This window comes from Anomalospiza imberbis, chromosome 5 (assembly GCF_031753505.1).
Source record: "Anomalospiza imberbis isolate Cuckoo-Finch-1a 21T00152 chromosome 5, ASM3175350v1, whole genome shotgun sequence".
Classification (NCBI taxonomy): domain Eukaryota; kingdom Metazoa; phylum Chordata; class Aves; order Passeriformes; family Viduidae; genus Anomalospiza; species Anomalospiza imberbis.
The window spans coordinates 1,186,924-1,210,899 of NC_089685.1; the positions used below are offsets into that span (position 1 = coordinate 1,186,924).

The 23,976-nt window shown below is 52.8% G+C and overlaps 2 protein-coding genes across 6 annotated transcripts; both read right to left on the bottom strand.

The window, feature by feature from the left end:
• Positions 1 to 2,089: 2,089 nt before the first annotated feature.
• LOC137473566 (uncharacterized) lies at positions 2,090 to 7,692 on the bottom strand. Of its 5 annotated transcripts, none has more exons than XM_068189334.1 (20): positions 7,544 to 7,670; positions 7,094 to 7,240; positions 6,893 to 7,014; positions 6,688 to 6,796; positions 6,488 to 6,604; positions 6,282 to 6,349; positions 6,092 to 6,205; positions 5,773 to 5,958; positions 5,584 to 5,686; positions 5,356 to 5,497; positions 5,095 to 5,278; positions 4,904 to 5,003; positions 4,707 to 4,825; positions 4,530 to 4,567; positions 4,216 to 4,328; positions 3,983 to 4,131; positions 3,713 to 3,807; positions 3,396 to 3,474; positions 3,020 to 3,128; positions 2,090 to 2,651 (listed from the first exon to the last, which is right to left on the bottom strand). In XM_068189334.1, the coding sequence occupies exons 1-20, from the start codon at positions 7,599 to 7,601 to the stop codon at positions 2,578 to 2,580; spliced, it is 2,226 nt and encodes a 741-aa protein (XP_068045435.1). In that variant the 5' UTR covers positions 7,602 to 7,670; the 3' UTR covers positions 2,090 to 2,577. The 5 variants fall into 5 exon arrangements, with proteins under 5 accessions (XP_068045435.1, XP_068045434.1, XP_068045431.1 ...); XM_068189333.1 differs by having other exon boundaries at positions 4,530 to 4,582; XM_068189330.1 differs by having other exon boundaries at positions 3,983 to 4,328; positions 4,530 to 4,582; positions 7,544 to 7,671.
• Positions 7,693 to 10,820: 3,128 nt separating this feature from the next.
• TMEM209 (transmembrane protein 209) lies at positions 10,821 to 17,821 on the bottom strand. Its single transcript, XM_068189339.1, has 14 exons — positions 17,668 to 17,821; positions 17,495 to 17,553; positions 16,703 to 16,834; positions 16,007 to 16,245; positions 15,718 to 15,922; positions 14,969 to 15,144; positions 14,656 to 14,727; positions 14,072 to 14,168; positions 13,187 to 13,312; positions 12,677 to 12,774; positions 11,665 to 11,779; positions 11,484 to 11,581; positions 11,057 to 11,130; positions 10,821 to 10,918 (listed from the first exon to the last, which is right to left on the bottom strand). Exons 1-14 carry the CDS (start codon positions 17,802 to 17,804, stop codon positions 10,864 to 10,866), a joined length of 1,683 nt encoding a protein of 560 aa, XP_068045440.1. The 5' UTR covers positions 17,805 to 17,821; the 3' UTR covers positions 10,821 to 10,863.
• Positions 17,822 to 23,976: the final 6,155 nt, after the last annotated feature.

Below are 23,976 nucleotides of genomic sequence, written 5' to 3' on the forward strand. Positions count from 1 at the left end.
GCTGGGGGCTGGGGAAGGTTCCCTGCTCTCCTGCCCTGGCTTGCAGTGACCTGCAGGACCGTTTCTCCAGCTCCTTCTTCCATCCCAAACACTGAGGCTGAATATCCACACTTCCATCTTTGCCTTGTGGACCTTTGTCCTGGAGCAGCCTGGTCATCCCTGTGCTGCTTTTTCTTTCACCTGCTTTAAAGAGCATCTCTCCTCATCCCCAAGGTGATATTTGAGCCATCAAAGTCTGGATCTCTGAGCAAGCACATTCCTTAGGTTCTTAGGTTTTCCTTCCTCTGGAAATCTCTGGAGCTTTCTCTGGGGTTGTCACAAAGCCTCTCAATGATTTTGGAGCAGTCTGGGGACTCTGGAGAGGTCTCAGCTGGCTGGAAGTTGGTCCCAACTTTTAAGGGACAACCCTGGAAACCACAGGGCTGTCAGTTTCACTTCAGTGCCTGGTAAAACCCTGGAAAAGATTATTCTGGGAAGTACTGAAAAACCTCTGGTGGACAGCACAGACATGGGCCACAGCCACTGTGACTTCAGGAGAGGGAAGCCCTGCTTGGCCACCCCGATTTCCTGTTACAACAGCACAGCCCACCTGGATGATCCAGGAAAGCCAGGAGATGGAATCTGCAGACTTCAGCAAAGTGCATCCAGGACAGGTTGGGAAGCAGCTGTGGGAAGGGACCTGGGGGTCCTGGGTGATGGGACAGCAGTGCCTTGGAGCCAGGAGGGACACCTCTGTCCTGGGGATATCAGGGACAGCAGCAGGGGAGGGGATTGTCCTGCTCTGAACAGGCTCCCCAGGGAATGGGCACAGCCCAGGAGCATTTGGACAAGCCTCACGGGGCCAGTGGGGATTGTTGGGGCATCCTGGGCAGGGCCAGGAGTTGGACTTGATCCCTGTGGATCCCTCCACTCCCAGCAGCTGGGAAAGCATCGCCTAAGAGGTCCAAGGACTTCACTTTGCTGATGAAAGCTATACAAGCATCACCCACTGATGGATTTTCCAGGGGTCTTTGCCATTTCATAACCTCCATTGATCTTTGGAGGCTGCTCATCCTAAAAAAACGACTTGGTTTAAGCACTGAGCTCACAGTTCCTACTCAATGGGGCTTTAATTCCTGCTGGGCTACTGCCTGTGGGTAAAAGCTTTAATTATAATTCCCTGAGGGAGAGGGAAAGTATCCAGCATCTGCAGCAACTGATGGAGAGAGGTAAGAGCATCCACAGTGCTGCCTGGGACGGGGACAGGATATAAGGAGACAGGGAAAGCCAGCTCAGAACAGAATTCCTGAGCATCCCTCCCCCCAGCAGTGATGGTTTGTTTAATCTCGGTAAGATGATGGCACTGAGCAGGTTCTCCTACAGCTTCTGCTCTCCCCTCCCATCCCCTTTCCATGTCCTGCCATCAGAAACTCCAGCTACTCACCCGGGAATGCTCCCAGATGTCCCAGACTAAGGACAGCAGGATTGGCCCTGCTGATGCCTCCCTAGGAAAACAAAAGGGCTTAATAGAGCAGCTTCATTAATCACTAACGAGCCGCTGCCCTCCCTGCAAAGGAGGGCACTCCCAGGCTGCTTCCTGCCTCACTCAGGGCTGTCCATCCTGTCAGAGCCCAGCACTGCTGTGACAGCACTCCCTGGCTTCTTTGCTGATGGAACAGGGGAGGGGGAAGAGGCACCAGAGCCTCCTTGCCTGTGTTAATGGGTCAGTCAGTGTTTTGCTTTGGGATTGTTTTTGTTTGTAAAGATAATAAATCAATCCAAGCCCCAAATCTGTCCTCTCACCACACACCCACCAGCATTTCCCTGCATGGAGGGAGATGTCCCCAGCCTGTCACACCCTATGGACAACACCAGGAGCATCCCTGAACCTTCTCAGGAGTCTGGTACAGACCTCAAAGCCAGGGGGACCAAAGAGTCAGAGAAGACCAGGCTGGAGATGAGCTGGAGCTTTGGGAGGGTCATGGAGAAAGCTGGAGCTGCCAGCCACCCCTGTCGGCTCTGTCCCTGGGGTGAGGTGACGGAGGACAGGCAATGGTGGCCACAGAGTGGCCCAGGCTGGTGCCTGAGGCTCATTTAAGGAGAAACAGACTTGTTTCTGATTTGTACAAAACTGCTTTAATGACAAAACAGCTGAAAATACCTTTGGGTGCATTTCTGGTGCCATCAAACATCCCGTGTGCGATTCCCAGGCCCTTCCCAGGCCTGGGAGGATGAGGGATTTCTCAGGCACCGTCTCCCAGTGCAGCACATCCCCAGGGAGGGGTCTGTCCTTGAGACATACAGAAATTCCCTTCAAGACCCTCCTCTAAGGACAGTTTTCCTTCCAGCCACTCGAGTGTTGGCCGGAGATGCCTGTGTCACGTGCTCTGGCTTTGAGGCTCGTCATTTTGGGAGCGATCCCATTGCCACCACCCTTCCCATCCCTGCAGCCCCATGGGGGGAGCACAGCAGCAGCAGCAGCTTCAGGAAACAGCGCTTCCAGGCCGGAGCCAGCCCGGCCAAGTCCCTGAGAAACCGGAGAAGGTCTTGATGGGTGCTGATCCCAAGGAGGGGCTTGGAGAAAGGAGAATCCAAACCTCAGCAGCCGCTGGGCGACGGGGCGAAGAAATACACGGCCAGGAGGATGAAGTAAACCATCACCAGCACCGTGCCTGGGGCAGACAGAGAGGGGTGGGAGGGAGTTACTCCCTGGAGCAAGCAGGGACATGGGTTTAAGACCTGGTGTGGTCTGGATTAGCCCCCTGTAGAGGACTTCCACGGTTCTCTACAAAATGCCCACTGAAAGGGAATTTAAAACCTTTTAAAGAGGGAAATGGGAGTAATCCCCCCCGTCTTGGAGCTGCTGCAGGAGGACAACTCCAAGATGGTCCACCAAGACCCCAGGATCACTTAGGTCACCACACACCAAGAGCCCCAAAAAGCAGATGATCCCAGGGTTGGAGCCAGGAACCCCCCATCCCACATCCCAGGGGACTTGCTGTGTGCCAAGTCCCACAGCAGCCCTGTGGGAGGTGGTCACCTTGGAAATAGTCACATTTGCCATCCATGAAGATGTAGTTCATGAGCACCACGCTGAACATGCTGGCATAAACGTGGAGGTCACTGAAGACGAGTGTGAAGTTGGTCGGCTGCGAGGAAGAGGATTTGGGGTTTATGGCCAGCCAGGGCAACCCCACACTGACTCTGTCTGGGGACTTGAGTGTCACCCTATAAACCCCCTCTGCCACATGTCCCCAGGGTGGGGACAGCAGCAGGAGACATCTGACCCCACTTCCCCTGCACTGAGCAGAGGGGAGACACTGGCAAGGGCAGCTGTGTCCTTTCCATGTCCCATGGACACCATGTCCCCAGCCCTGCTGCAGGAGGTCCCCCAGAGCTGTCCTGGGGCTACTCACGTAGAAGATGGTGAAGAGCACCAGGATGGGGATCTGGAGCATGCAGACCTGCACCGCGATGCAGTTCCCAATCTCGATGCTGGGGAGGAAAGACAACTTAAGGGCCAAGCAATGGGTTTCTGGGTGAGAAAATCCCAAAGCAGAGCCCATCCCAGTTCTGACACCATTTTTTGGGTGACTACTGTCCTTGAGGACAAGCTGACACAGACTCTGACCCATCAGTGGCTGGGCAGCCCATCATGGGCACCAAGGCACAATGTTTGGATTGGGACAGGGCACAGGAACCACCCCAAAACTCATCCTTGCAGCCATCTCACCTCAAGCTCAGATTGTTCTGCAGGGCAAACTGGATGCCATTGACAATCTCTGGCAGCTCAGGCACCATGGCCAGCACGGTGACACCAATGAAGTACTGCAGGGAAGAGGTGACATCAGCCCGGGCCTGACCACATCAAAGCCTTGGCCAACTATGTAAAGCATCTCAGCATCTTTCCCCCACTGCTTTTGGGGCTCCAATTGCAGCCAGGGCAGGTCCCCATCCCTGGAGGGCACATCCTGGTCCTTGGGGACAGCCAGAGCCAGCTCACCTGTGAGATGGTGGAGTTGGTGAGGATGGGGCTGATGTGCTCCGTGGCCAGGTCAGCACAGGCCGACATGCAGAGGGTGGAGAGCAGGAGGATGACCAGGGCCTGCCAGCGGGACCAGTGGACCACGGCGCTGTGGTGGTGGCCAGGCACTGGGGAGAGAGCAGAGACATGTGGGACACTCCAGAGCAGTGACAAGAGCCGGCCCTGCAGCCAGGACATTTGGGGACACTCACTGTGACAGTCGCTGATGTGGATGTCGTAGATGTGTGTGTGGGTTTTGAGGGTGAAGAAGAGCCCGATGAGGTAGGCAGCAGGGAGCAGGATGGACACCGTGTACACCAAGGGTCTGTGGGACACAGGTGACACTGTCAGTGCCACCAGGGTCTGGCATGGAGACCTCAGGGGGCTTCCCCTGGGGATGAGGAAATGGGGCGCCGGATCATTGGGGTGGAGAAGGGCCCTGGGAGGGATGAGGGAACATGATCAAACCCAGGAGGTGCCACCCCAGCGTGGGGACAGCTCTGTCCCCACTGCAGTGGACACTCACTGGACGTGGCTGTAGTAGAGGGTGCCGTTGTTGTCCATCTGCAGAGAGAGCGCCTGTCAACAGCAATACAGGGGACAAGGGACAGCCCCACTGCCACCACCCAGCATGAGAGCCAGGGGGGCTCAGAACACCCCTGACCCCAAATTCCCCCTGTTGGGGGGCCAGGTCCCCACTCACCAGGTCAAAGTGACAGTTGTGGCAGAGGTAGTGGCCCAGCGGGTTCTGGGTGACGTTGTGGCACTCGCCACAGACCAGCTTCCCGTACACCTTGGAGAAGAGCGTTGGGGCAAAGACACCTGCAGGGACAGGACATGGAGCAGGCACCCACCCTGGTGGGACACCCCGACCTGGGGACACCCCTGTCCCCAACTCACCTCCCACAGAGAGGAAGAGCAGCGCCGAGCTGACGCCCGCAGAGCGGCTGTTGAACCGCTGCTCCTGGTGCCGGATGCCCCCGATCACCATGCACAGACCCTTGGGGATGGAGAAGACACCCCACCAAAGAAATCCCCCATCAGTGCTTTGCTCGCAGCACCCTCCCAGCTCTCAGCGCCACCCGTCTCACCGGCACAAAGAGGACACAGCCCACCAGCGTCCCTGTCAACGCCGACTTGACCACCTCGGCGTAGCAGCGGTTGCCCTCACGCGAGCCCTTGATGAGGGCGGTGATGTAGAAGGTGAGCTCGGTGATGGAGCCGAAGGTGGCGTTCACCACAGCTCCCACTGCAAAATTGCTCTGGGCTGAGATGCTGGAGAGGAGGAAAAGGGAGTCAGCAGGGCCGGAGTGTCCCCAGTTTGCCACCAAGTGTCCCCCGTCACCACTCACCTGGCGATGGCCATGCCGATGTAGTAGGAGAGGGGCATGATGGAGAGCAGGGCCAAGGTGAACTTGACAGCAGAGCCGGTCAGGTGGTTGGGGCTGTCCACGTAGCCCAGCACCAGCGTCACCAGCACCAGTGGCAGCAGGTCTGGGACGGCCAGTCAAGGACACAACAGAGCAGGGTGGATTTGGGGTCACTCCCCACCTGTCCCACTCCAGCTCCCAGAAGGATACTGACAGCGAAGACGTTGATGCCGTCCACAGCGTATTTGTAGTAGTAGGGGTTGGCGGCACGGTAGCAGCAGAGAATCACCTCTCCCTCCAGAGGCACCTCTGTCTGCAGAGGGACACGAGGGTCACCCCCAGCCCAAAATCCCCCCTGGAGCGGGCTGTGGGACCCTGACCCCGCCCAGAGTCGCTCACCATCCTCAGGCGCCGGATGAGCACCTGCTCCGGGGACAGCGGCAAGACACGGGCCGTGGCGCGGGCGCTCAGCTTGGCCACAGGGATGAGGACGATGAGGAGCCACGCGGTGACACACACGAGCCCGTGGGCCAGCACCAGCACCGGGTAGCCCAGGCACAGCCACACTGCTGTGCTGGCATGGCGCTGTTAACAGGAGGGCACCTTCAGGGACTGACCCCACAGCACTGGCCCCAGGGGAGGCAAGGTGCCCTCGGGCACCTTGCCCAGCACGCTGGGGGCTCCAGGCGTGATGTCACTGGGTCCAGCAGGGGCTCACCCAGTATCCAGTGCCCTCCCAGCACCGTGGGCGCCAGCGGAGCGGTGTGGGACCCCCGAGCAGGGCTGAGCTCTCCCCCACGCCAGCCTCACACGCCTGATGGGATTTGGGGACCTGGGGAGAGGGGGGATGTCAGGGTGTGCATAGGGCACCCCAGGACCCCCCCAGGGGATTCCCAAGGCACCCTTACCTCCACTTTCTGGATCACTTTGCCAAAGGGCCAGAGGAAATACCCGGCCAGGTCCCAGCAGAGCCGCCCTGTGGGGACACAGCCATCAGTGTCCCTTCCACCTACAGGGACATTCCATGGAGAAGGGACCCAGGACACCCCAACGCCCATTGGTGCAGTTCTGAGCTCATCCAGCCCTCACATGGGGTCCCAAATTTGGAACTCACCATAAGGAGCCCCCATGACGGTGATGAACATCACGGCAGCCATGAGGATGTAGAGGAGCGAGAGCCACCAGCCAAAGAGCAGCAGGTAAAGGACATTCCCACACGTCAGCGTGGACCCTGCAGGAGGGAAGGCACCAGGTGGGACCATCGTCACCTGCAGCTGCCCAAGTCCACGCTGGGTTGTCCCCAAGGCCACCTACCTCCGGAGCCTCGGATGATGTTGAGGTCAGAGTAGAGCTCCTTGACAATCTCCGATCGGTCCTCCCAGGGCCGCGCTGTCACGTGACTCTTCCATTTCTTGAAGCCAAACTGCAGAGAGAGGGTTTTTTTTTGGGATGAGTGAAGAGGAAGAAAATTAAAACACATTACGACCCTCCCGGAGCACCCATGGGTGCTCTCACCCACCTTGTAGTTGTTGGAGAGTTTGTTGGCCTCCACGGCGTTCTCGGCCGTCAGGGTGGTTTTCACCACGCAGCTCTCGCACACCTCCTCCGAGTGCTGCTGGCAGCAGGACGGGGTGGACGTGGCTGTGGGTGACACACAGGGTCACAGTGAGTGCGGGACGCCCCAGGGCCCCACATCGTGCCCAACCCACAGCCACCCTACCTGGGGGCACACGGGGACGGTGCAGGTGGCAGCCCAGGTCTCCCAGGTCCCCCTGCACGTTGTTGATGGCAGTGCAGTGCCGGTCGCAGAGGGAGCCCCGCCGGGGCCCGTCGCTGTCACCGCGGGAATCCGGGACCTTGGGAGCATCTGCGGGAGCTGCTGGAGTCACACGGGGGCCGTGTCCCCACACCCTGCCCGGACTCAGTACGGCAGGACAGCCAAGTGCTGCTGTGCTGGGGTGTCACCTTGCTCCCCGAGCCCCGCAGGGGGAACACAGAGCTCCCAGGGCGGCACCCAGGGGATGCTCGGGAGAGGAGACCCCCACCAGTGCCCGGTACACGGCGGGGATACCGCGCTCGGTACCCGGTGCGTGGCTCGGGAAGGGTGCGACCCAGTGGTGCCCAGGGATGGGGGACCCCCTCCGCTGCCCCCCCGCCTCCCCCAGCTCACCGGGCGTGTCCTGCGCGCAGCAGCGGCGGCGGCGACCGGGCTCGCTATCGGTGGCCATGGCGAGAGCAGCAGGTGCAGAGCTGGTGGTCCCGGCCCGGCCCGGCCCGGCGGAATTTAACGGGCGGGGCCGGACATGCGCGCCCCCGGGAGCCGCCCCCATCCCCGCGGGAGGGGCCGGGCCGCCCCCGCCCGGGGGGACGCACCTGGTAACGGTGCGGGGATCGGGGTGCGCGGGCATTGGGACGCGCAGGTGTTTGGGGTGTGCGCAGGTGAGAGGACGCGGAGATTGGGGTGTGCGGGGTGGAAGGGGCTGCGCAGGGACCGAGATGCGCGGGGACCGCGGTGCGCGGAACAACGGGGTGCAGGGAGAGCGGGGTGCGCGGTGTTTTGGGGTGCAGGGAGAGCGGGGTGCGCGGTGTTTTGGGGTGCAGGGAGAGCGGGGTGCGCGGAACAACGGGGTGCAGGGAGAGCGGGGTGCGCGGTGTTTTGGGGTGCAGGGAGAGCGGGGTGCGCGGTGTATGGGGATACACAGGTGAGAGGGTGCAGATACCGGGGTGCCGGGGGACCAGGAGGCACAAGGATATGGGGTGTGTGGTATATCGGGGTGCCCCGGAATTGGGGTGCACAGTGTATGGAGCATGCACAGGGATCAGAATGAACAGGACCTGGGCTGTGCCGTGTGTCGGGGTGCACGGGGAGCGGGGCGTGTGCAGTGTTGGGGTGCACGGGGAGCGGGGGGTGTGCAGTGTCGGGGTGCACGGGGAGCGGGGGGTGTGCAGTATCGGGGTGCACGGGGAGGGGGTGCACGGGGAGCGGGGGGTGTGCAGTGTTGGGGTGCACGGGGAGGGGGTGCACGGGGAGCAGGATCTGTGGCGCAGAATGTGAGCAGGAATGGGGTGCACGATGAACTGGGGTGCACAGGGTGTCAGGGGGCACCAGGACTGGGGTCTGCACTGGGAGTGGGGTGCAGAGTGCAGTGGGATGTGGGGTGTACTGGGGTGCACAGGGAGCAGGGTGGATGGGGTATTCGGGGGCACAGGGACTGACTGGGGTGTGGGATATATTGGGGTGCACAGAGAGCGGGGTTTGTGATGTGTTGGGGTGTTCAGGGAGAAGAGTGCACCAGGTATTGGGGTGCACAAAACCGGGGTGTGTGATGGATTGGGGTGTGTGAGGCATCGGGGTGCAGTGTATTGGGGTACACAAGGACTGAGGGGTGTGAAGCACAGAGTATTGGGGTACAGAGGGACTGGGGTGTGTGATCTATTGGGGTACAGAAGGACTGGGGTGTGTGATCTGTTGGGGTACATGACTGGGGTGTGTGATCTGTTGGGGTACAGAAGGACTGGGGTGTGTGATCTGTTGGGGTACAGAAGGACTGGGGTGTGTGATCTATTGGGGTACAGGACTGGGGTGTGTGATCTATTGGGGTACAGAGGGACTGGGGTGTGTGATCTATTGGGGTACAGGACTGGGGTGTGTGATCTATTGGGGTACAGGACTGGGGTGTGTGATCTGTTGGGGTACAGAGGGACTGGGGTGTGTGATCTGTTGGGGTACAGAGGGACTGGGGTGTGTGATCTGTTGGGGTACAGAGGGACTGGGGTGTGTGATCTATTGGGGTACAGAGGGACTGGGGTGTGTGATCTGTTGGGGTACAGAGGGACTGGGGTGTGTGATCTATTGGGGTACAGAGGGACTGGGGTGTGTGATCTGTTGGGGTACAGAGGGACTGGGGTGTGTGATCTGTTGGGGTACAGAGGGACTGGGGTGTGTGATCTGTTGGGGTGCAAAAGGATCCATCTGGAGGCTCTGTGGGAAGAGGCTGTGCAGGATCCTGGGAGCACAGAGGGATATGGGGGTTCTGGGGACCCCAAAACCGTGCGGGGTCCTGGGGCTGCAGATCCCAGGGCACCCAAGGGTGTCCCATGGGATGGGTTCTTCCTGAGGATCACCACTTTTTGGTGAAAGAAGGGATTTCTGCACTTCAAGATTTTAGGATGTGAGACTAATGGAGCTCATGGGGCTCTGCTGCCCTTGAGGAAGGGAGTTTTGGGGTAAAAGCCAGCTAAATCTGGTTCTTGAGCATTCCTCTGTGGTACATGGATGGATGTGGTGATGCCGAACGCAGGAAAAACCCCAAAAAGTGTCTGATAAAACAAACTCATTTAATACAAGAACCAAATGAGCCATTTTGTTACCAGTCCCTTGGAAAAACCCAGGTCCCCCAGGAAAGAGAGACAGAGTCACCAAATCCAATCAGTTCACACCAAAAAACACAAAGTTCCAAAAATTCCTCTTTCCCCCCATCAGTAAAAGGTACAGTACAATGATTCCATGTGTTTATGGTCCTATATACACTTCTAAAATACTCATTTCCCAGGATTTACAACAAGTTCTCCCCCTGCCCCTTAGAGAAATTTGACAAACATTGATCGATCCTTTCTTTGAAGCAAGTCCAAGTGCTTTTACCAAAAAAGGTACATTCCCAAAAACCTGTGGGTGTGTAGGGCCTGGTTTCCCACCAAGGGGCATAAAGCTCCCAAATTAGGTGGTGATTAGTGAAAAAAGCTGAAGGGAAATTAAATTCAAAAGCAAAGGCAGGTGAGATGTGGTGGCAGTGAAGGTACCTGGGGAGTTCAGAGCTCACAAGGCTCCCTAAGAGGGGAGGCCACGCTGGTTTTGTACAAAACAATGAAAATAAAAACTGAAAATAGAAGTAAAATTCTTATTTACTGAATTCAGCAAGACAAACATGGTTTTGTCCTTCCTCTTCAGCTGCAGGAACATCTTGAGGGGTCAGAAATCACAATTACACCGATAATCAGGGATAAAAATCATTGGTTTTTATCATACAGAATAAAAAGAAGCAAAACTGAGTCTGAGCTTCTGGAGTTGGAAGTTCCTGGACGCTGAAGTTTTCCCAGCTGTTTCATCCTTCCAAGTGCTCACAGCTGTGCACAGCCTTGGGGAGGCTGTTCCAGCTGCACCTCCAAAGGAGTTTTGGTTTGGTTTGGTTTGGTTTGGTTTGGTTTGGTTTGGTTTGGTTTGGTTTGGTCTGGTCTGAGATCAGTGAAGCTCAGTTTAAACAGGACTGGTTGAGGTGCGGAGCAGGAAGGAGAACTCCTGCCTGGAGTTCATTCACAGGAGCATTTCCACAGTGAAATATTCCATGTAATGCCTTGACAAAATCCACACGGGAATTACAAGCATTTCCTCTGTCCACAGAGCTGAGCTTTAATGATCCTGTTCTGTAGCAAATCCATGTTTAAATCAAAGTTCATTCCTCGGAGCAGCGCTGTCCTCCAGAGCTGTGTCCATTATTCCCCAAAGATCCACAGGACGTTGACTCCTGATAAACCCAGATTTACACGCCTGCAAAACCCAAAGGATCACAATTAGCCATTTCTATTTAGAACTGTTGTTAATTCGATTTGGACACCGTTCGTTATCACCCCACCGAGGTGCTTTTGGTCTGACACCATTCCCATCCTGTTCCCGTGGGCTACCTACCCCAACATCCCAGATTCCTTTGTCTTTATGATGTACAGGAACATCAGCAAGGTGTGGAACATGTTGTTCCTGCCCTGGAGCCACAGAGAGAGACAAGGATTTAGAAATGTCAAAACAAGTAAAAATCTCAGCATTTTCCCAGTCTGGAACTTCCCCTCGGAATTTACACTGGCCTCAAGGGGTGACGTCACCCACGGGGACTGTGATTTGGGGTTTTACAATTAATTGGCAGAAAATTAATAAGAGGAAGATCCTGCTTAGGAACTCCTGTCTCCTGAACAGACACCACAGGTAGTACTCAGTGCTGGCCAAAGACCAAGCTGGACCAGCCTCTGTGTAAATGGACAAAAATGTGTCCAGGATTGAAGGACCCCAGACCTGCCCTGGAAATGATTCCTGAGAGCAGGAGGAGAACAAACCCCCGTACCTTGGGCAGGCTGTAGACGTGGCACTCGTAGATCAGCTCGTAGTGGGGTGGGTTGATGCTGCTCTGGTAGATGCAGAACACGTTTTCATTTGAAGTGTCTGAATTAAAAATTAATTCAAAAAACAGATTTCAGAGGTGCTGCTGTGATCCCAGAGGAAAAGAGCCCAGGCCAGCCCAGTACCTGGTTTATCTGGAGTCTGGATGAAGTGTTGGGAAGTGAAGGTTTTGCCATCGGGGTACTTGGGGTGAGGCGGGAGCCTGGAGTCCAGGTAAGTGCAGAACACGTGCATCAGGATCTGGGCAAACACAACCAAATCTCACTGGAACGGCCCCAAAACCCAGCAGCTTCCTCCCCGTGATCCCAGGAGTTAATCCCAGTCTTTGATAACCTGTGCTTACAATGCTGGCTTAACCTCAGGCTTAGGAGCAGCTTCATGCCTGAATCACCAATGCCAGATTTGGCTGAGAACAGCAGAGGAGCTCAAAAAACAGCTCTGCCCACCTCAAACCCAGCAAGGAAACTTCTCCCTTTCCCTCATGAAATCACTGGGAAAGTCTGGGCCAGCCACCAGTCTTAGGAATGCCAAAATTGTGAAATAAAGTCCTGGGATGAGCAGCCAGAAAACCAGGACAGCCTGAGGCTTGTTTCAACCCCTTCTGGAGAGTTCTCAATATTTTACGTGGGTAACGTCAGCAAATTTTCTCTGATCTGGTGCTTTCCGTGTTCCTTATACCCAACAGGAGCTGTTTGACAGGAAGAAGTGGATTTGCTGGGAAAAAAATGCCACAAATCTTAAAGAACCTGGGAGATGCACCTTGGACCTCACAGCCTTGTATCACCCACAATTAAGAAAAATGTGAAATTGTCTATTTTTTTTTTAACAGCCTTAAATTAATCTCAAAACTTCTTGATTTGCACTTTCGAGCTGTTCCTGTTTATCAGGACACTCAAAGCTGCTCCGCAGCTGGACAATTCCAAATATTTAACCATGTTCCCAACCAGAAAATCAAACCCTATTTCAAGGTTGATTTTCCACTTCCAGCAATGGAATCTCTTGAATTATCCAGCAGCAAAGCTGCAAAGCTCCGTTTTCTGATTTCCCCATGTTCCTCAAAGACTTCCTGGCTGCTCCCCCCAAACCCTATCCCAAAATCCAAGCAGCTTTAAGATCCAGGTGTCCCTGGAAACTCACCGAGGAGTCGGTGGGAAGGTCCGTGTCCCATTTCCGGCCTCTGAAATCCCCTCCTCCGTTCCATCGGAAGGAGCTCATGCATCCTCCCTGGGAAAGCTCTGGAATGCAACAGTTATTCACTTCCTGGGGGCTGGAAGTGAAGGGGAACAAAGGAGCTTTCTAGAAAATGGGAAAGACTCAAATTGGTAGGGGAGATACTGATAAAAGGGGTGAAGTTAAAGGATGAGTTTTGTTTGTAGATAACGAAGCGATTCGATCCCTTTGCACCCCGAGCAGGCAGGAGGAAAATGTGGAATGGTTTGGATTGGAGGGAAACTGAAGGATCATCCAGTGCCACCCCTGCCACAGCAGGGACACTTCCACTGTCCCAGGCTGCTCCAGCCCCAGGGTCCAGCCTGGCCCTGGGCATTCCAGGGATCCAGGGGCAGCCCCAGCTGCTCTGGGATGCAGAGCCAATAAGTGCACTGCAGCATGGAAAAGTCTGGAAATCAGAACAGCAACACCACGAACCTCTGATCCTTTCCACCAGATATTCCTGGTTTGGGGTGAGATCCAAGTACTGCACCAGAGCGTTGAGGGTCGGGATGAGCGGGGCTTTCACCAGGGCCGCCTGTTTGAGGCTGCTGATGCTGGCTTCTGCAACACAGGAGGAAACGCTGATACCCCGCACCACCCCCAGCATCAGCTCAGTGACTGCACAGCAGCACAAATCTCCCTCACATCAGCTACACCGAACCAACAGGAACTTCAGAGCAGCGGGAGAGAAACAAAGTGAAAACACAAGCAGCATCTACCGGTTTTTTAAGAAGCGCCTTGCAACAGTAGCTTCTGAGGAAACACTCCAAGAACAACCCAAAAAGAAGAATTTAATTACCAGCCAGCACATCAAATCCACTTCTCAGTTAATTTAAAACAGGAGAAGCAGCTGCTACGGAATCCCAACCTGACTTGATAAACAGAACCGCAGTTCATCAGAATTTTTAAAAAAGTGACAGCATTTTTAAAACCTCAGGACTTTCAGGAAGCGGGTGAACTGAAGGAAGAACTTGGGAAATAGCACATAGCAGTGGAGACAGTGAGACTTTTGGGAGACGCTGAGAATTTACAGCACATCTTTGAAATGCTTTCTGCCTGATTAATAATCAATTATTATTAATGATAATTTGAGCTGTAAAATTAAGTTTATGGGAGGAAAAAGAGGAATTTAAGAATTTTACCCAAGTGTCCAAGCATCGACATTTATGCAAGTATTATGGAAAATGTCCCCCGCTTAACAAAATGCAGGAGGTGGAACAAAGACAATATTAAAAGAGAGCAGAAATGGAATAAAATTATTTCCCAGACCTAATTTATGGTACTCCCATTCCAAGGGAATTCCCAGGCAGCTGATCCTACCTCCAATCTGCAATTCTGGACAGCCCATCCTCCTCAGCTGAGTGCTCACAGATTCCATCTCTTCCACCAGTGGCACCAGAATGGTGTCATTGATCCACTGGGAAGGAAAAAGGGGGAAATTCAAGCTCAGAAGCAACAGGAATGTTTTATAAACCCCTCAGTTCACACCCTATAAGCATCCCCACCACAACCACAAAGCAGTTTAACAGAAATACTGACGCCAGTCAAGGAGGGAGATCATTTAATTTAATTATCAAGCCAGGCAGAATTTAAGTGACCCTTTAACAGCTTCTGAAAAAGCAGAAAATTCAGTGTACAGGAGTTGGGAACACCCATGTGTATCAGGTAAAGCTTTTCTGGACAGTGAGGAAAGGGGGCTGCGAATCACAGCCTCCAAACAGACTGACAGAGCCCGTCCCTCTCCTGTTTGGTTCAGGATAGCAGGGAGAGGATAAATTTGTGGGATCTGTGTGTGACAGACCACCCCAGCCCTCAGACAGGCACTGCAACCCTTCCTGTCTCAGGCACAGAGGACATGGAGGAATTTTCCCACTCCACTTGGAATTCCTCAGAGAGGGACTTACATTCCTGAATTTTGCTGTCCAGGAATCCATGTGATCCAGGAGCTGCCGGTTCATTGTCACCCGTGCCCAAACCTATGGAAAGGTTTATCAAATCCGTATGAGAACCTCACGGAACCCAGAGTTTTCAGGGTCTGTGACAATTCCTGCTGCTTGCAAAAGAAAGGACTTGGCTGAATGCTGGAGGACTTTTCCCCCCCACATTCCTGACCCAGCTCAAATCCAAACCTTTGCACACAGGTACGTTTTAAAATCCCATTTCTCCCTCTTGACCTTTTTTTTTTTTTTTTTTTTTTTTTTTTTTGGTGGAATTTACCTCTTCTGCAGCCTGTTTGGAGCTCAGATCAGCTTCATCCTTGTGTGCAGAAGGAGCCTGGGACCTGCAGGCCAGCTGGTACTGGAACTTCCTCAGGATCTGTGCGTGGTCTGCCATGGAGCGGCTGTAGTTCCAAAACGTTGGGCTGCTGGAGGGAGAGCTGGAATCGGAGCTTCCTGGAAAGGTTAATCAATTAAGAAGTTCAATTATTGCCAGGTAATTCTGGATGAACAGCAGGGGCACAGCAGGTCAGTGGGAGTGAATACACTGAAGTCACTCTGCAGAAACACTGCATTTACCCTTATCTTGATTGTCCCAGCCCAGGACAAAAACTTACTGGGTGTAGTTCATCCCCTTTATCCTAATCTTGATTGTCCCGGTCCGGGAGAAAAATGTACTGGACTCAGCCCCTTTATCTGAAATCAGCTGGACAAAATCCCCCTCTTGTCAAGGTGATCTCATCTCAGTCCATTACAGCCACCAGCTGCTACAGAGATACCCCATCAGCATTCCCATGCTTAGATCCTGTTCCAAGGAATAACTGGAGGCAAACTGCCTGAAGGGGAAACAGTGCGGCTCTACCTCACACCCCAATTCCTGACTAGGAGCAGGTCCCTTGCCAAGCTCCCAGGTGATCCATAAACAAAAGGTACCTTTTTACTGGTACTTCTCCCATCACAAAAGCCAACACTGGATAAAACCAACACCTCTTCCCTTCCAAGGTTTTCCCGGCAAATCCCCCAATTTACCCAACTGAACTCGGTGCTGTTTCTCCTCCTCGTTCCTCAGGAAGGTGTCCAGGGATTTGACATCTGTGATACAGTCGTCTTTGTAGGTGGAATTATTGTACAGAATGGGGGAGAATCGGTAGTGAGACCTTATCCCACCGCTGTCCACAGGCCCCACGCTCACGGAATAGGGAGATCCATTGGGGGAGTGGCTGAAGCTGGAAACCTTGGGAGAAAACGAAACAAAAACTCAACTTCTTTTCATGTCCAAGGCTAAAGCTGTGCCACTGGGACGTGTCCCGGTCATTACCTTAGTGTAGCTGCTGCTGGGGGAGTAAGTGGCAGAGGTGCTGTGCAAGGGGCTGGTCCCTGCCAGAGCCTGGAGCTGGGGGCTGTAGCCACTGAGGCAGCTCCCAGAGAACTTGGGGCTGGCGCTGGGCGAGCGGGAGGGGCTGTAGCTCAGCACACACTGGCCCTGGATCGGTGGGGACGGCGTCAGGGACAGCACTCGCTTGGCCGCTGCCTCCCGTGGAGGGGTGCTTTGTACAGCTGCAAGGGAAGGACCAGCAGGGTTACCCTAATTGCCCTTTTTAATTTTAGAAAATATTTAAGGCAATTTTAGAGATGTTGAAAGGGACACTGAAAACCCGGTCCCTACACAACTCAGATGAAACTGAGTCCCGTGAGCCCAGCTCGGAATAAACCCTGCTGGGGGACTTCTCTAATATTCCATCAGCTCCTCCACCTGCCCACTGCTCTCATCTTCACCACACTAATTCATGTCTCAATTATCTAAAACACAATTAGCACCACCTCAAATGGCCCTAAACTAAACCACAGCACGAGGAACAACGTCGAGCTCAGCTCCTGGCCCTGCACAGGACAACCCCAAAGGCCCAGCTCGGCTTACAGCCCTTGTCAGGAGATAATTCCGAATAAAGAATCCAGAACTGGAGAAACAACAATAAAACCACGACAGAGAATGAAAAGAGGGTTTATTCCCCACCTGCCTTGCGCAGCCAGCCCGTGATCTGCTGGCTGGGACTCGTCACCAAGCCGGTTGGTGCTGCTGTGTAGGTGAAGTACCTCCAGAAATCAAACAGGGCGTTGAGGCTGAACAGGGCTGCCAGGGCAAATTCTGCAAGAAACACACGAGTTTCCGTCATGGTTTGAGCAAAAATTACATTATCTGCAAAACCAGGCTACGTCTATTTAAAAAAGGTTGTTATTGATGCAAGTATCAATAGTAAGTATTGATAGTATCCAAGTATCCAAGATTTCTTCACTTTCTTAGGCAAGAACCATTGGAGATAACTCTCCTCACTGTTGAAATTAATGTGCATGTTTTCAAATTTAATTTTTAAAATAGGATTGATATTTCCCATAAAGGAAATCTCATGATTCTTGCTTCTTTCCATCCTGCTTGACAGAGCTTAGAGTCTCCTCCTCTGAAACCGACTTGAATTGTTGTAAAGTATGACCCACACCCAGAGCTCAACACAGCAGGAAAATAAATCTAAGGCTCCCTAAAGCCTCAATCCACACATGAAGAAAGATTTCACACATTCAACAAGTCCTTCCTGCCCTTGCAGGATACAGAAAAATCTGTTAACACTCCTTATCTGCCACTAAAAAGGATGGCATTCCAGCAGTTTCAAGGGAGATCACAGAAAGCAAAACAAAGTTTTGGTTTGAAACTCAAACGGAGAAAAGCCCCCTGCCTTCAAAACGACATCCCAGCCATAAAAATGAGTAAAAAACAATCCTGAGATTTGATTTAAATGCTGCAACGACTCACCAATGTACCAGAGTGGAAAGCAGGTGATGTTGTAATACGTGCTCAGGAGTTTCCCAGTCCTGAAAAGCAAAACAAGAAGGGAGAATTCAGCAGAAATTCCATTCTGGGGGATATTAAGGGCTCCACACGGTGGACTCTTTGCTGGTTTGAAGCAGATGGAACAATTAACTTACATTTCAGTGTAGATCATGCCTGCTACAGACATATTGAGGAGCCCCCAGGCCAGCACCACCTTCCTGCTCTCGGCCTGTTTCCTCATCTTCACAGCCAGGTCGATGAGGGAAGTGTCTGGACTCTTATTTGGCGTCATTGTCTGCGAGAACACAGGGAAAGGGCAAAATCTGTGAGTTTTTTATCAGCAGGACGATTTTCAGCCAGGTTTCCATGGAACAGTGTCCATCTTCCCCCTCATTTGTGAATAATAATGTCCTTCAAAAGGCTGAGGGAAATCTCCTCCTCCCCTGGGCAAGACCAGTGTTTTTAGTGAAAATTCTCGCTTATTTCAGTAGGTAACAGAGTATTTTGTCATATGAAACCCACAGATTTTACTTCCTCCTTTATGCCCAGTAACACCTTATGTGAAGGAGACAACCCTGTCACAGGCAAGCGGCCCTCACATCTCCCCTCAGACCTCAACCCCTTTCCCAAACTTCTCCTCTCCTCAAACCTCACCTTTCCCCCACCCCAAAGCTCCCCTCTGCCTCACCACAAACCTCCTCCACGATCCTCCTCCGCAGACCTCTCTGACCACCCTCCCCAAATTTAAACTCTCCTGTTTTCAAACGTCCCCGCCCCGAGCCTCTGCTTCTCCCCCTCCTCACATTTCATCTCTGCAGACCTCACCGTGCTCCTCCCCAAACCACTCTGAAACCCCCAAACCTCTCTGATCCCCCCAAACCTCTCTGATCCCTCCCAAACCTCTCTGATCCCCCCAAACCTCTCTGATCCCCTCGCAAACCTCTCTGATCCCCCCAAACCTCGCTGAACCCCCCCCAAACCTCTCTGAAACCCCCAAACCTCTCTGATCCCCCCAAACCTCTCTGATCCCCCCAAACCTCTCTGATCCCCCCAAACCTCTCTGAAACCCCCACACCTCTATGATCCCCCCCAAACCTCTCTGATCCCCCCAAACCTCTCAGATCCCCCCCGAACCTCTCTGATCCCCTTCCTCAAACCTCTCTGATCCCCCCCAAACCTCTCTGAAACCCCCCCAAACCTCTCTGAAACCCACCCTCAAACCTCTCTGATCCCTCCCAAACCTCTCTGATCCCCCCCAAACCTCTCTGATCCCCCCAAACCTCTCTGAACCCCACCAAACCTCTCTGATCCCCCCAAACCTCTCTGAACCCCACCAAACCTCTCAGATCCCCTTCCCCAAACCTCTCTGATCCCCCCAAACCTCTCTGATCCCCCCCAAACCTCTCAGATCCCCTTCCCCAAACCTCTCTGATCCCCCCAAACCTCTCTGATCCCCCCCAAACCTCTCTGATCCCCCCAAACCTCTCTGATCCCCCCAAACCTCTCTGATCCCCCCAAACCTCTCAGATCCCCTTCCTCACACCTCTCTGATCCCCTTCCTCAAACCTCTCTGATCCCCCCAAACCTCTTTGATCCCCCACAAACCTCTCTGAAACCCCCAAACCTCTCTGATCCCCCCCAAACCTCTCTGATCCCGTCCCCAAACCTCTCTGATCCCCCCAAACCTCTCTGATCCCCCCCAAACCTCTCTGAAACCCTCAAACCTCTCAGATCCCCCCAAACCTCTCTGATCCCCTTCCTCAAACCTCTCTGATCCCCCCAAACCTCTCTGATCCCCCTTCCCAAACCTCCCCTCTCCTCCCCGAACCTCTCTGATCCCCTCCCCTCTCCTCCCTTCTCCCCTCCCAGCCGCCCTCCCCACATTTCACCGCTCCCCCTCCCCAGACCTCACCGTCCTCCTCGCAGGGCTCGGCTGTCCCCCCCGCCCAGGTTTCACCTCGCCTCTCCGCAGATCTGTCCCGTTTTCCCCTCACGCCGGGCGCTTTTTTCCCCCTTTTCCCGCCGGGGAGCTCGGCTCCCCTCACGCCGCCGCGGCCTCGCGCTCTCTGCGCCTGCGCGGGCGCTCGCGCCGCGTCACCGGCCGCGCCGGGGGAGGGGCAAAGGGGGCGGGGCCGGCATTTGGCGGGAAGGGCGTGAGGGGGCCGCCATGTTGGGGGGGGCGAAGGAGCCCTCACGGGGGCGATTTCGCTCGGTTTGGTTTTTTTGGGTTTTTTTTTTTGGTTTTTTTAACTTGTCTGTTGTGAAAAATGCGTATTTTGCGATCGGCTTTTCGCAAATATTAAATGGAGTGCTATATGTATTATGTTATATTGATTAGAAGTGCTGTATTAACATTTGAATAGTACGGTAAATGTGGTTTTGTAGTTAAAATAGAGCCTATGTATGTGGGGTTTTTTTTTTTTTTTTACTAGCTCAAGAAAGGGATGAGCTAATGAAGAAACTCTTCACACAGAGATGACAATGATGGGGGCCCATAAAGAATTACTGCCTCCTTATCAGAAAAGACAAACATTCTTCCACCTTCTCTCCGTCTGTATGGAACCACCAGGATTAAGGGGAAGAAGTTGACAAAAACTAGAAAAGTTCTTAATTTGCAAGGAATTTATGCATCATGTATGAGATGTATGAATATGCACCAGGCTGTTGCTTTTAAGGGTTATTCCTTTGTCCACAAGGCGTGGTTTTGGCAGCTCAGTGCCCCAAAACAGCCGGACGTCCGTAATTCTTTGCTTTTTATTGTCTTGTGATTGTCCTAACTCTAAAATTTCATTACTCTAATTGTATTACTGTTTTTATAACTATTTTATTATTATTAAACTTTTAAAATTTTAAAAATCAAGTGATTGGCGTTTATAACCACCAGGATTAAGGGAAGAAGTTGACAAAAACCAGAAAAGTTCTTAATTTGCAAGGAATTTATGCATCATGTATGAGATATATGAATATGCACCAAGCTGATGCTTTTAAGGGTTATTCCTTTGTCCTCAAGGCATATTTTTGGCAGCTCAGTGCCCAAAACCAGCCGGACGTCCGTAATTCTTTGCTTTTTATTGCCTTGTGATTGTCCTAACTCTACATTTTCATGACTCTAATTGTATTACTGTTTTAATAACTATTTTATTATTGTTAAACTTTTAAAGTTTTAAAAACCAAGCGAGTGGCGTTTCTCACATCTTTACAGCTAAACCGTTTAACTACGTGGCCGTGGCTGTCGGACCAACACGTTGCCACAGTTAGTAGGTAAAATTTTAAGGGGTTTTAGGTCTGTTTGCATGCTGTGCCAGTGTAGTTTCATATTTCTGCGTAGGTGTAACTTTGTATTTCTGTGCAAGCCTCACCTAAACCGTGGGGATAAATAAAACTCCTAACACCCCTTTTTAAAACGTCAGAGTATTTGTTCTTGGCTGAGGTTTTTGTGTGTGGCTGACGAAGTTCAGGCCTCCACGTGAGCCCCGATACAAAACTTTTTCACTTGTCTATGTATTTTAACGAACAAATTAATGTTCATTGGTTCTAAATTTCCTCTAATCTCTAAATTTCCTCTAATTCCTCTAAATTTCCTAAAAATCCTCTTCGTTAATTACTATTGTAATAAATGTTCCCTGTTAATTTCCTCACTTTTTTACTGATCTGGTCCAAGTTATTTAGTAATTTTGTTATCTTTTTCTCAGACATGGAGTCTCCAGCCTTTCAGGCCTTAATTTCCTCTGATGTTCTGGTTACTCCAGTGTTCTTGAAGTGCCATAAATTTAAGATCCCACGGTCTTCAAACCCTTTGGGTCTGTCCATTGAAGTTTGTCAGGGTTCATTTCGACAAACTTAATCAACGATTTAATGCTCAAAGTAATAATAAAGGTCTGTGGAGAAGCTCTACTAGTGCTTTAAAAGTGGGCGCTGCTCCTAAACAATTAAAATGACCAATTAAAAATTAGGAGAGTTATATAACTCCCAACACACGCACAACCTCAGTTTTTTGTCCAGGTGTAACTTCATATTTCTGCTCTGGAATGCTGTAAGTGGAAAGGGTTGTGTGAGGATAACCCTCCAAACCTGAAGGCCTTGATTTCGGAATTTAAGGAAAACTGAGTTGGAAATGCATAGCTCCATTGCAGCCAGGGTTATCACACTGATATAAAGCCTCAGATTTCCCTGACATAAAGCCTAAAGATTTTCCAGAAACATCAAAAATATGGGTTCCGAGTCTAAAATTAATTCTAAGTGTACACGTGGTAAGACGCATACTGAAATCCCTACTCACTCTTTATCCAGGGCATTTCCAAGAGGGATTAGGGACATGGAGGCAATGCACTGTTTACAGAAATGATAATTCCCTCGTCAGTAATCCAAAGTAAATTGGTGTCATAGCCAATTAACTCTGGTTATCCAGGAGATGCGTTGCCAGTGTAGCCCTTTGCCATGCCAGTGAAATATTCCTATCCAAAGGTGAAAAGTTTCTGGGATTTTTTTTCCTAAAAGTCACATGAACGGCTGGATCTTGGTTTGCATCATTTGAGGCAGCAACAACAAAGGGTCTGGATTTTACTAAAATGGACCGACCTCGCTGAAGTTTGATGATTTTTGAGGCTTTTCTAGTTGTCGTTGTTGGGGGCACATATCCATTCTGGCCTCTCTCAGGGAATATTTGTGTCAGTACAGCGATTTCAGGCGAGGAGAGGGTTTGGTTGGCTGAGATTGATTTGACCTTTCCCTCCCTGGGGTGTCACCAGGGTGCTCCTGACTCACGGGGTGACTCCACAGCCTCTGCAGGGCACTGTGGAGAGCCCTGCCTGCCCTCAGCCACACACCCTCCACCCACCCTGGCTCTGGGGCTGCACCCAAGCTGAGCCCAGTTGTTCTGGGGCTCGTTTGAGCTGCGCTGGGTTCAGGGGGGCTTGGACCTGTGCTTGGTGACATCCTGGCTGTGGAGCTGTCCTGGGAGCTGTCTGAGGACCTGGTCGGTGCCACCAGACCTGCCCTGCTCCTGCTGGACCCCGTGGGGCTCTGCTGCCTGTGGTGAGGTCCCTTCTCCCACCTGCCCTGCTGTGTCACCTTTGCCTTCCTGCTGCTCCCCTTTTGGACCCCGGTGCCCGCGCCGCGGATGTTTTCGGCCTCTTAAAACCCCAGAATGGTTTGGGAGGGAAGGGACCTTAAAGCCCACCCAGTTTCCAACCCTCCCACTGTCCCCGGCTGCTCCAAGCCCCAGTGTCCATCCTGGGCACTGCCAGGGATCCAGGGGCAGCCCCAGCTGCTCTGGCAATCCCAGCCCAGCCAGGAATTCCCAATTCCCAAGATCCCATCCATCCCTGCCCTCTGGCAGTGGGAGCCATTCCCTGTGTCCCGTCCCTCCATCCCTTGTCCCCAGTCCCTCTGCAGCTCTCCTGGAGCCCCTTCAGGCCCTGGAATGTGCTGGAAGCTCTCCCTGGAGCCTTCTCCTCTCCAGATGAGCACCCCCAGCTCCCCCAGCCTGGATCCCTGGGATCTGAGGGGCTCCAGCCCTGGAGCGGCTCCGGGGCCTCCTCTGGATTCACTCCAATTTCATGGATGCCTGTGGCTCAGAGCTGATCTCCAGACCCTTCAGGATCTCATGGTCACTGCTGGGGGCCCTGCAGCCCCTCCAGGGCATGAGGAGGGAGTCCAAGGTTTGGATTTAGATGCAGCTCCTGAAATGCCGTGGGTGGAGGCCCCAGAGGATGCTGATCACGGCACTCAGAGCTTGTTGGGATACTTTGGATCCTGACATCAGGTTTGGCAGGGTTTCTTGGCAGCCCTGAAATCCATGTGGGATGGAGCATGAGTAATGAAACAAGCTCTGATTTTGCCCTAGATTACATCCCTCCTTCCTGTTTTCAAAGAGTGAACCGTGGCAGGTCATGTGGACACTCAGCTGATTCTATTATGAAATACTGGAGTCTGGAAGCTACAGCTGGGCTTTCACTTCCACCAGAGTTGCTGTAGTTCCAGAAGCAGGAAATTCCTGTGATGGTTCCTGTCGCTTAGGATAAATTTTTATTATTTGGTTTAAGTTGAGGGAGTAGAGTCCCCCAGGGACTGGGTTTGGTTAAACCTTAGAGACCAGAGCATGTTCTCCTGGTGCCCCCAAGACACAGCAGTTACAAGATGACTCAATCCTGCAGGCCAAAACAGGACTAATCCCTGCCCGGGGCTCCCTTTGTTCCCAAAAACATGAGACAAAGGACTTGTTTGGGTCTGTGAACACAACAGGACACCTGTGGAGGAGTGGGAGTGGAGGTGAGAGGAGACTCCTCAGGGAGGGGCTGACAAATGCTAAGTGATACCGTTGAGATCTTTATTAAGAGTTTCCTCTGGGAATTGTCAGGGAGGTCCTTTCCTTCTTCTCCCGAGGTGGATTGAGCAGCTGAACATCTCCCCTCTCTCTGCTCCCCAGGAACTCCAGGTGTGACAGCAGGCTCAGCTCCTGGCTG